Source organism: Phocoena phocoena, chromosome 14, assembly GCF_963924675.1.
Source record: "Phocoena phocoena chromosome 14, mPhoPho1.1, whole genome shotgun sequence".
NCBI lineage: Eukaryota > Metazoa > Chordata > Mammalia > Artiodactyla > Phocoenidae > Phocoena > Phocoena phocoena.
Window position 1 is genome coordinate 69,854,993 of NC_089232.1, and position 12,697 is coordinate 69,867,689.

A 12,697-nucleotide genomic window follows, 5' to 3' on the forward strand; every position below is an offset into this window, starting at 1 on the left:
AAGACTTTTCAATGGAAGCTGCTGTCCTAAACTCAGCCTCTGCTAGAAATGAATCATGCTATTCACAATTATTTCAACAAAGGTATCATCTTAGGATGCTAGCAGCATAGCAAACTTAACTTACCCGATCCTAATGATAAGCAATGAGGCAAAATTAGAAAAATGAAGTGAAAAAATGACAGGGTGAGAGAGAGCTACAGTATCTTATCTTCACATGAAAAGCCTTTGTTGTCCTTTTTCCAAATCCATGGGAATACAAGTTTTCCAAAGGGATGTGAAGATAGGACTTAAAATTAATAATATTCTAAAGTACTTCTAAATCTTAAGGTAAAGACAACTTAACACTGAAAGAATGTTCTTCGAAGGCCAAATCTCAATATATTTGGCAAACATGTTAATAAATTTCACTCCTCCTTCCCACCTTTTTGAAACAACCTTGACTGGGCTACCAAACTGCTAGAGGAGTTGCCAAAATGGAGACTATTCAAATTTAGGTTAAGAGATTTATTCTAGGAAAGTGAATAGGCTATACACCTAATTAGAAAGACAAACCACAACACCCTCCAAACACTAGTGCATGCAATTAACTCTTCCATTTCATAAACTCAGTGGAGAGACAGGAAGGGAACAAAAAGGGAAAGAGAAGAGGAACATGAAGTCGAACAGCAAATGAAGGAATCTGGGACAGAAGCTTTAGGGGAGAGAGAAAATGAGGGGAGGACACAGTTAACTGACATTCGATAACAGGCAGTTAGAATTTATCTTTCAGTTTACTTAGCAAGTTAAATCAGTGCTTTATGTTAAACTCGACAAGCCTGCTAATTTACCCCTTTCATTTTTAAATAAATCATACCACAGGGTGGTGGGGGAGAAGCAAATAAAGCAGCATGCAGGAAGAGACACAAGGAAAAAGTGGCCAAGGAAAAGAACTGGTGGCAGGAATAGTTTTAATTATAAAGGCCACTTAAAATGAGACTCCACAAACCAAAGCTATCATTTCTGCATTATCCTTTGTCCTCAATTAACTACTTTGAAAATTACAGCCAAGCAGACCACAAACATTATAATGCTTTATGTTTCGATGATATGTCTCCTGCACATGCTTCCACCAAAACAAAAAAAGGAAAAACCAAAGAAGTTCCTTTCCACATAAGGCACAGGACAAAATTAACCCCATTTACATACACAAGGCGAAAATGAGTGTTTTCCTGGCTTTTGTTTCTTTTGCTATCACATGTCTATAGATTATAGGGACTCAAGCACATTATCCATGACAGAAAATTCCACTGTTGTACAAAATAAAATTGTTAATTCTAACTTTTATTCTTATACAATTTGCAGAATAGAGTTGAAATGATTGCTATAGGTTTTAATGTTGATAAGAACTGGACTATAATACAACTGAAATGCAGTGGTGAGCTGAGCAAGTACATTTAAAAATGAACTCACAGACATGATTTTTCTATACATTTTTTTGTTTGAAGAAAATTATAAAGTCAGCAAGCAGTCACAGATGAAAGAACAAATAAAACAGGTGGACTAGGAGTTAAAAGATGAGGAACAAAAATATCTGTTGAAGAGTTAAAAATGGACAGAGTGGTTTATTTTGCAGCAGGAAGAGAAAACAGGGTGGTGGATGGCAACTGATGGAACAGGAGAGCGTTCAGCAACATTTGCTCTTCCAGCCTGTCACGCCTCCTCCACTGCTGATATCTACGTTTTCACTGTTGGGCTCTTTTACAGGGGTCTGGAACAAACACACAAGGAAAGCAACCCGTGAAAAAACACTGCCGTGGATAAATCAAGATTTAACAGCAATATCCTCATAAATGTTAATTTATGTAACAGTGCAATTACAGTCACATGAGATAGGTTTTCTCTCCCATGCAAAGTAAAGAAATGGAAGTTCTGTTTTTGATCTTCATTTTGCCTTTTTCTTCCAAGTTGTGAAATGTCTTGAGGCCCCCTGGCTTTCCTTTGTAGAACTTCTGAAATCTTCTCTGCCCTAACTCTTGTGAAGAGAGGTATATTATCTCCTGGCCTGACCCCTGAGTATTTAGTACTTAAAAAGCATCATCAAGCATATGTATAAAACCAATGTTGGATCATGTCTAACTTCAGAGAAGTGAAACAGCCCTTTTCTGTTTAGTTTTACTTGCCTTTTGAGATTGGAGCTTCTATTTCCATAGCATTGCTTTAAAAAGGCAATTTTAACCATGATACATTAACATTAAGTGGAGGGAATAGGGTGGGGCAGAATGCAAAGTTGTATAATTCATGTTAAAAATGGATACAGAAAAAAATCAAAATGAGAGACACCAAAATGTTAACAGTAGTAACCCTTAGGTGGTGGGTTTATGAATTATTTTATTTTCCTCTTTGTATAATCCTATATTACCCCAACATCCTAAATATTACTTGTATAATCAGAAGAATATACTGTTTTAAGTGGATAGCCTATACTATATGTATGAAAGCGGAATTCATTTTAGGGATAGCATACCTACAGCAAAGTATACAAATCTTAACTGTGCTTGATGGATTTTTAATATATGCTGTGAAACCACCAGATCAAAATATAGAACATATATAATATGCCCCCAGAAGGCTCCCTTGTGTCCCTTTCCAGTCAGTACTACCCTCCTAAAGGTAACCAATACTCTGATTTCTACCACCACAGTTTTTTCTGTTTTTGACCTTCATACACATGGAACCATATTTTATGTGTTCTTTTGTATCTGATTTCTTTTTCCTTTTACTCAGTGTCAGCCTATGCAATTTATCCTGTGTGATTTGTCCATGCTGTTGTGTAAGTGTTCATCATGAATATAATTTTAGAAGCTAGGATGTAAGTGGGAGCTTATTTTCTCATGGAAACAATATAAAGTTAAGGTAGCTCAAGGGGAAAGAACTAAAATAATTTCTAAAACTCACAAAGCCCAAGAGAGGCCTGCTTAATTCTTACTGAGGTGAAATTTCTACTTGCACTTTGAGCTAACCCACCTAATCTCACTGCCTTATGGAATTCTTCTTTTCACTGTATGTTAAAGATGCAAGTTTTGCATTAAAAAGGTCTTTGTGAAAAATGCACAGAAGAGAAATAGGCAGCTCAGCATCTGGCCACAGAAAAAAAAGTTGCATAGGAAGTACTCTTTCTCTGGGACTCCTGGGTATGGGTCAGTTAAAGATATATGGGTGCTTATAGCCAGTGAGGTCACTACATTTATTCAATTAGCATATCACTCACAGTCTGTCCTTGCACAATTTAACTTAGACCCTTGAAACAGACTCTCAAAAAAAGGGCCAATAACTAAATAGCAAAAGTGGGCAAAAGAATAAACAAAAAAGTTTACAGAAAAGGAAACACAAAGGTGCTTCTTAAACATATCTTTAAAAATGCTCATCTTATTCATAAGAGAGCTGCAAATTAAATCTGTGTTTTTCACCTGTCAGGTTGGAAAACAGCTGAAAGTCTTATAATTCACTATGTTGGTCAAGAGTTTGAGTAAACAGACATTCTCATATATTGCTGGCAGGAGTATAAAAGGGTACAGCCCTCAGGCAGAAAGTGGCAAGCATGTATCAGAATTATAAACGTACTATATGCTCTTTGGCCACTTCTGGGAATCTGTCCTTCAAATATACTTGCACATGTGTAAAATAATATAAAGATTATTCACTACAACACAATTTATGAGATCATAAGGCTGAAAATCACCTAAATGTCCCTCACTGGGAAACCTGTTTAATTATAATAGACTACTCAAAGGAGCAGCACTCAGTTATTTTAAAAATGGAATTATTTTACTTATATTAAGTGCCAGACAGTGCAGAGCATGTTGCCTTACGTGTTTTTTTTTCTTTAAAAATAAAAGGGGGGCTTCCCTGGTGGCACAGTGGTTGAGAGTCCGCCTGCCGATGCAGGGGACACGGGTTCGTGCCCCGGTCCGGGAGGGTCCCACATGCCGCGGAGCGGCTGGGCCCGTGAGCCATAGCCGCTGAGCCTGCGCATCCGGAGCCTGTGCTCCGCAATGGGAGAGGCCACAACAGTGAGAGGTCCGCGTACCGCCAAAAAAAAAAAAAAAAAAGGTGGGCAGGGGAAGGATGGGAATAAAATGTATATATATTCATATTTACTCATATATTAGTAACTAAGAAATTAATTATTGGTTACCCATGCGGGAGGGATGAGGAGTTGGGGGAATATAGTGAGAAACTTCTCTGTATGTTTACTTTTTATTTTAAATGTCTGAATCATGGGAATGAATTATCTATTCAAATAATTAAGTTTTAAATGTTTTAAATTGCTTTCATTCTAAAGTTCTTTTTTCTTTTATCAACTCAGGAGAAAAAGCACTGCACAGAAGGTTGCTAGTCAGGAATCACTACTGTATTTTACATCTTTTAAAGCAAGTTTACATTTGATGTTTTAACTCATAACTTTATCACACTGAAAAGTGCATGTATGTGTATGGGGAAAAAATGCTGCCTCACAATTGGGCCTGCCTACCTGGGGAAGACTCTAGACTGAGATCTTTATTTATTGGTGCATCCATACCTTTTAACCTTTAATATGATAAGGAAGATCTACCTCACTGACACACAAATTATATGCCTATATAGCACTATTTTTTTGAAATGCAAAGATTTGGAAGAAGATCAAGGGATATAATACAGAAAGAAGTCAGAAACAATGGAGAAGACCAAATTTCCAGAAAGAGAAAAAACACAGAGAACACGGGTATTTCAGTTAGTTTTGTGATAATTCCTATAAGTACTGAAATAATTTTTCACTGTAACCCACCAATCTCAGAAATACAAAGTATTATACTTTCCACCAATTAAAGTATTTTTCTGTTATTCCCTTCATTTAATTAAAAATACAAATGTTTTTTCGTAGTCTACCTAGTATTTTTCTGTTCTACTTTAATTTTTGTTTCTTACAGGAATATTTTTAAATAAAAATATATTTCCTCAAGGAATTCTAATGGGTTTTTACCTATATCCAGTTGTGTAAAAATTTTTAAATTGTTTTTATAACTTTAAAAAGAAGCAAGTTAAAATTTCAAAACAAAACTGTACATGAAGTAAAAGTGATTCTGTCCTGTATCCCCATCCCCTTCCCACCATCACACTAGAGTACTCACTACTTAAGAGTCTGGTATATATCCTTCCAGATCCTTATTTGCTAAGTATAACCAAATGTGTGTGTATATATGTGTACATGTGTTTTTGGTACCATATATAATTTTTAAAAGCTCATTTACCACACATGTTATATCCTAACTTGCTTTTTATTACTCAATATATCAATACATTATAGATATCAGACATGATATGCAGGATGTCAGCAGATGTGGACAGGCACAACTTTTGTAGTTACCCTCAACAGCAATAAGTGATAACTGTTTTTTCTAGTTTGAACACTATAGTAAACAGATAGCTCTCCCCTCAAAAAAATTAAGTTGCTTGGTTCCTCAGAAATTTCATTAGATTTACACTTGATAATACCACCTCTATTACAGCTTAGATTTATATGTGTGTGTGTATGAAATTTGAGGGGTTTTTTTGGGGGGGAAAATACTGATATCTCAAGTATAAAAACAGAAAGGTTACCAGAAGCAATTAAATTTTCTCCTACACAATGCTTGCTCCTCCTTCAGGACTGTGTCAGATTTTCTCTATTTTACTTGCATTTTAAATACACCATAAGATTGAATAGAGAATTCAGGACTCATAACCTTAATTCATAACTGTGTATTTTATCTACTCATTTGAGGGGAAAATATGAAAATCAGATTTCCCAATTTTGCTACAAGTTACTTATACTGGCAAATTTGGGGATTCACGAATTAAACCCAGAAAGTAACCTCGAGGTAAAATCCCCCGAGATCAATTTTCAGCTTTTTTTTACCTTACAAGTTGAAATGATTGGGTAAATGAAATTTGGGGGCAGACTTACTCTATTTATTCAGTATATAGTATATACATGCCCTTCACTGGCACATCTGAGAAATGACTATATAGAAGAATAGTGATTTTGTAGCAATAACTACATCATAGATTCACTTCTTAATTTTTTTATCTATGGGAATGCAAAGGATATATAAGAGAAATGAAACAGAAAAGCCATAACACCATGGACCAGACAAAAAGTTGGAAAAAGGAGTATGAAATTAGGCTACAGACTGAGTACTGGAGCTCAGGGTATCAACTGTTACCACTGACTAGATCCTAGAGATTTCTAGATGGCTGCCTGTTCCTTCCAGTTCCTTTCTTTACTTTGGAGGATTATATATTGGTGATGGGTAAACGTTTAGAAACAATACCACCCAAACCCAATTTCTGTATGTAAATCTAGTACTTTAGAAAACATGAAATGCTCAAATGTGACACCAGGTACCTTAGCAGTAAAAAAAAAAGAAAAGAAAAAAAAAAAGAAATTTACCTTTCGAAGGATATCTTCAGCTAATGTGAGGAACGCCTTTTCGATGTTTATATTTGCTTTTGCACTAGTCTCAAAAAATCTAATACCATGCTCTCTTGCAATCTAAAATAGAAGCAAAATATCATCATAAAATTATCAAGTATAGGTTACCAATTGATGACTTTAGCATCCTAAAGGAAACAGTAATATTATTCTAAAGGTAGTAATCTCAACTAGGTTATCTAAAATGAACAGATTATTTCAATGGGTCAAGACTCAAATGGTCAAGCTCCTTAGAAAACAAACAAACAAAAATTCAGTCAAATGATAAGCTATCATTTCCTATAGCATTTTTAAAAGGATGCAAATAGCTCAAGTGCACTCCACTACCACTAACGTAAAAACAATCAAATGCAACACCATCTTCACAAAGAAAGGGTAGCATATTAGTCTCATTCAGAGCTTTTTACCTGTTCTCCTTTTCCTTTAGGTACAACTCTTTTATCATCCATATCACACTTGTTTCCTAGTAACATTCTTTCCACATCTTCATTGGCATGCTAAAATGAAATAAAAATTTAATTTACACACTACCATGAATTATGCCTTAATAAAAATGACTTTATAGGAGGCTGTCTAGTTTCTAGAAATATTCTCAACAAGAGAGGACATATGCAAAAGATCTGAAACTGTCACTTCTTACACATAGTCTAAATCCAAGCTGGATCACGATTTTAGATAATGTGTATTACCCTATAAGAAACCTTAGTTTAAAATTCTACAGAGCCCTTAGAGTCTCAAAAAGTCACATTGCTAGGGGAGTCCATGCACAAAAATCAGTTAAAAACAAATGTTGCTCCACTGAAATCCTAATGAAATCTTTTGCACAAATAGGAAAATCCATCTCTAAAATTCATGTGGAATATCAAGGGACCCTGAATAGCCAAAACAATCTTGAAAAGAAGTACAAAGTTGGAAGAGCCACACTTACTTCCTGATTTCAAAACTTACTAGAAAGCTACAGTAATCAAAACAGTGTGCTCCTGGCATAAGGACAGACATGGACAAAAAGAACAGAATAGAGTTACCCGAAATAAACTCTTGTGTACACCATCAAATGATTTTCAACAAGAGTGCCAAGACCATCCAATGGGGGAAAGGACAGTCTTCTCAACAAGTGGTGTTGGGAATACCAGGTATCAACATGCAAAAGAATGAATTTGGACCTTTAACTTACAATACCATACTCAAAATTGGATCAAAGACCTAAATAGAAGACCTAAATCTATTAAACGCTTAGAAAAAAACATAGGGAAAAAGTTTTATCACCTTGGAATTGGCAATGATTTCTCAGATATGACACCAAAAGCATAAGCAACAAAAAAGAAAAAACAGATAAATTGTACATCATCAAAATTTAAAACTTCTATGTGTCAAAGATCACTATCAGCAGAATGAAAAAGCAACCCATGGGATGGGGAAAATATCTCAAATTGTCTGTTTTTGGCCCAATACACCTTTCCCTGAAATATCCCTGCAGCAACACAATTATGTTTTCTGGACACCAAAAGGAATTTATGAGACTTGGTTTGTCTTAAATTTGAATCCATCATATTATTTCCACCAGCCCCATCCTCATCTGGATACCTTCTATTCATCTCTTCAGGTCTCAGCTTAAACATCACTGCCTATTTCAAGACTGTTTGGCTATTCTGGGTACCTTGAATTTCCATATGAATTTTAGAATCAGCCTGTCAACCCCCGCCGCTATCCGAAAGAAGCAGCTGGGATTTTGACAGGGATTTCACTAAATCCTCAGAACACTTTGGGCAGTACTGCCATTTTAACAATATGGAATCTTCCAATTCATGGACATGGGATGTCTTTCCAATTATTTAGATATTCTTTAGTTTCTTTTAACAACATTTTATGGTTTTCAAAGCTTTGTGCTTCTTTGTTAAATTTTTCTTATTTTTTTCTTTTTGATGCTATTATAAATAAAATTATATTCTTAATTTCATTTTTTGATTATTTGCTGCTAATGTATATAAATACAACTGATTTTTGTATACTAATCTTGCTTCCTACAACCGTACTGAACTTGTTTATTAGTTCTAATAGTTTTATTTTTTGGTGGAAGTGTGTGGATTCCTTAGGATTTTCTATATACAAGATCATACCATTTACAAATATAGTTTTACTTTCCAATCTGGGTGCTCTTTTTTTTCTTTGCCTAAATGCCCTGGCTAGAACCTCTAGTAGAATGTTAAACAGTAGTGGTCAGAGCAGGCATCCTAATCATGTCCTTGATTGTAGGGGAAAGGATGATGTTGTCTGTGGGATTTTCACAGATGTCTTTTAGATTTTGCCAAATGGGTTTTTTTGCGTGTGTCTGTTGACAAGATAATATGTTTTTTGTCTTTTATTAATATGGTGTATTACGTTATTTCATATGTTGCATTCCTAGGTAAATTTCTCTTGACCATGATATGTATAATCTTTTCTTAAATGTTGCTGGATCAATTCAGCTGTTAAAGTTTAAATTTCTACAACACATTAAAAATTAGACAAAGTCTATCTCTTATATATCAGAAAAACAGATTTTTTTTTAATGGCTGGGTTTTACGTATGTTAGTTCTCATGCTGGGAAACTTAAGCCATCCAGCCTACCAAGTTAAATGTATGAGCCTGTGGTATAATAAAAAACATATTTTTGGTCTTTGTTCCTATTCCTGGCACAGTGCTCCTAATTTGCTGAGTGTCTTTTGTTATTCATAACAAGCCTCTTTCTGTTTACCTAAATTTATGCTAATAGAGGACTCTCTCGGCAGGGCCTCTACAGAGTTTCACAATGGAGGCTGATCACCAGAGGAACCAAACACTGAAGGTTCAGACTTTTAACCCCCACCCGCCACGAGGTGAAGGGGGCTAGAGATTAGGGTCAATCCCACAGGTCAGTGATATAATTATCATGACTATGTAACGAGGCCCCCATTAAAACTTGGAAACAATGAAGTTAGGGTATCTTCTGTGTTGGTGAACACATCAAGGTGCCAAGAGGGTTACATGTCCAGAGACAGCCTAGAAGCTCTGCATTCTCCAACCCCCATACACTGTCTATGCATTTCTTCCATTTAGCAGTTCCAGAGTTGTGTCCTTTATAATACAATTGTAAGTATAGCTCTTTCCTGAGTTCCGTGAGTCATTTTAGCAAATTACTGAACCCCAAAATGGGTCATGGGACCCTCCAAATTTGTAGCCAAGTCACACAGAAGTGCAGGTAGCCTGGGGGACCCAGGACTTGCATTTGAAGGAAGAGCAGTCTTGTGGGACTGAGTCCTTAAACCTGTGGAGTCTGACACTAAGACTGAGTAATCAGTGTCAGAACAGGATTGAATTGTAGGACATCCAGTTGATGTCACAGAATTGGAAAATCGGTTGCTGCTGGAACACTGCATAGTCTCTGTATATAAATTGCTCTTATTACACATGCTACTTGGCCAAACAATAAAATAAAGGCTAAGGAAATTTTAAAATGGAGGCTTTGTTTTTGGTTTCAAAATCTGTCTCATTAACAGATTATTAAATACTAACAGACTTCTTGTAGCAACAGAAAAGTTAGTAATAAGCCCTTAGGATTGTTACCATTGAAGATATTATTACCTTGGGTCTAATACTGGCTTAAGACTTGGTCTTTGTGTTTCCAGCCAAAAGTTGCTTTAAAGAGGTTTTTTATTTTTGGCCGTGCCACACAGCTTGCGGGATCTTAGCTCCCCGACCAGGGATCAAACCTGGGCCCCTTGCAGTAGAAGTGCAGAGTCCTAACCACTGGACCGCCAGGGAATTCCCAAGAGTTAGTCTTAATGAAATTCAAAGCATAGAAGGTAAAAATAAGACATGAAAACTAATTCCAACAAGAAGCTACCTATGCTGCAGCACAGAAACAGGCATGCTTTGACACACTACCTTATAAAAACTGACATCTCCACGTGCAATGATATGGCACTATTTTCTTGGTTAGCATTTTACTGTATTAGTACTCTGTATCTTTCAAAATGTCTAGAAGTGATACGGTATTTCCACAACTTAAAAATACATTTTTATTTATTTATTATTTATTTTTGGCATGCCACATGGCTTGTGGGATCTTAGTTCCCTGACCAGGGATTGAACCCGGGCCACAGCAGTGAAAGTGCCAAGGACTGCCAGGGAATTCCCAAAAATACGTTTTTAAAATTACTATTGAAAATGTAATTTATTCATTCAATAAAAATTCCCCAAGAAAGAATTCATTTAGACAGGTGTGTAAAACCACTGGTAGCTTCTAGTTGGGGCTATCTTACAAGATGACTGTATAGAGCTTCTGGGTAATCTGGTAATTGCCTTGGATGGGGTTCAAAACAGATCTGCCCAAAATTTTAAGAAAAAGGTAGGCAAAAAATAACATTACCCTGTAAACAAGTAGAAATATTCAACAGTAATGATAGCAAACACTGTAAGATCAACTGGAATATTTATTCTTCTTAACCAAGGACACAAATGTGTGTTTATGTAGGGTTCACGCAATTTCTAGGTCTTACCTCATCTATGTTTCTAAGCCATTTGCTGATGTTTTCAAAACTTTTACCATTGGTGATGTCATATACTAGCATGATGCCCATTGCTCCTCTGTAGTAGGAGGTTGTGATGGTGTGAAATCGCTCCTGGCCTGCCGTATCCCTGAAATAAACAACCAATAATTTGCACTGAGCATTTGATATTACTAAGTTCTAGATAAAGGGCAAAACAGTAGAATAGTTTGATAAAATAGAGATTAAAATCCACTATATAACACAAAACAAAATAGAACCACCACTCATTTAATTCTTAAATAGTATACAATTAAGGTTATTTGTAAACATATATATGTGCAAATACTTTTTAGTCTAAGGAAATTAACAACCTACCAATACTGGATGAAAATCTGAAAGGGAGAACAGCACAAAGTGACATAAAATTCTTTTTAAAGTTATTTAAAGACGAATACCAGCAAGTGTGATAAAAACTCTTGGAATTCCATTTATTTAGTGATCTAGTTCCACAATGTAATACAAAAGCTTGTGGAATTTTGAGAACATTAAAGGACTACACCATAGTACGGCCACATTTATCTTTAGAATCATTTACAAAAAGTTGTAAAGATAACCTCATTTATAAATAACAGGACAGAAATATGTAAATAGTAGTATTTTTCAATGCTTTCAAGCCAAAGATTTAAGATATTTTGCTCCTGTAATTTTTCCCTCATTTGCATCACCAATTTCTTTTTATGGATCATTATAATTAGCATATGTACATGTTTAGGTCTCCCCCCCCTTTCTTAAAAAATTTATTTATTTTTGGCTGCGTTGGGTCTTTGTTGCTGTTGCGGCGAGCGGGGACTACTCTTTGTTGTGGTGTGCGGGCTTCTCATTGTGGTGGCTTCTCGTTGTAGAGCACGGGCTCTAGGCGTGTGGGCTTCAGTAGTTGTGGCATGCGAGCTCAGTAGTTGTGGCTCGTGGGCTCTAGAACACAGGCTCAGTAATTGTGGCGTACGGGCCCAGGTGCTCCGCAGCATGCGGGATCTTCCCGAACCAGAGCTCGAACCCAAGTCCCCTGCATTGGCAGGCAGATTCTTAACCACTGCGCCACCAGGGAAGTCCCTCCCCTATCTTTTCTAAAAAAAGCAAAATTCAAACAAACAAAAAACCCCACTCTCAACCCCACATCCCTCCGACTAACACTGCATTTCTCTGTTCCCCTTCCCAGCAAACTTCTTTTTAAAACTTTTGTTTTAAAATAACTACAGCCTCACAGGAAATTTCGAAAACAGTACAAAGAAGTCCTGTGTACCCTTTACCCAGTTTTTCCCAATGGTAACATCTTACATCACAGTACAAAAAGAAATTGACACTGGTACTATCTACAGACATTATTAGAGTACTGTTCTCTGCAATTTTATCACATGTATAGAGTTGTGTAGTCACTGCCACAAAGAAGGCAGAAAACTGTTGTATCACTCACTCCTCTCTCTACCTCCTATATAGTCCCTACACCCTGGCTAATAATCTGTTTTCCATTTCTCTACTTTTGCCATTTCCAGAATGTTATATAAATGGAATCGTGCATAATGCAACCTTTTGAAACGGTTGTTTTCACTTTTTCCAGCATAATGCCCTTGAGACCTACCCAAGTTGTTGCATGTAATACTAGTCTGTTTCATTTTATTGCTGGGTAGTATTCCACTGAATG

General features: G+C 36.2%; 1 protein-coding gene and 1 non-coding gene across 2 annotated transcripts in view; both read right to left on the bottom strand.

Moving 5' to 3' along the window:
- Positions 1-489: 489 nt before the first annotated feature.
- RAB10 (RAB10, member RAS oncogene family) overlaps positions 490-12,697 on the bottom strand; it is a 73,489-nt gene continuing 61,281 nt past the window's right edge. Inside the window, exons 3-6 of the mRNA XM_065891683.1 lie at positions 11,008-11,146; positions 6,898-6,987; positions 6,449-6,550; positions 490-1,747 (exon numbers count right to left, since the gene is read on the bottom strand). Of these exons, the coding sequence (XP_065747755.1) occupies positions 1,664-1,747; positions 6,449-6,550; positions 6,898-6,987; positions 11,008-11,146 (415 nt within the window). The 3' untranslated portion in view covers positions 490-1,663. The remainder of the gene's footprint in view (positions 1,748-6,448; positions 6,551-6,897; positions 6,988-11,007; positions 11,147-12,697) is intronic.
- On the bottom strand, positions 10,198-10,270 carry TRNAR-UCU (transfer RNA arginine (anticodon UCU)). Its single transcript has one exon. It is a non-coding gene; the product is annotated as a tRNA-Arg (tRNA).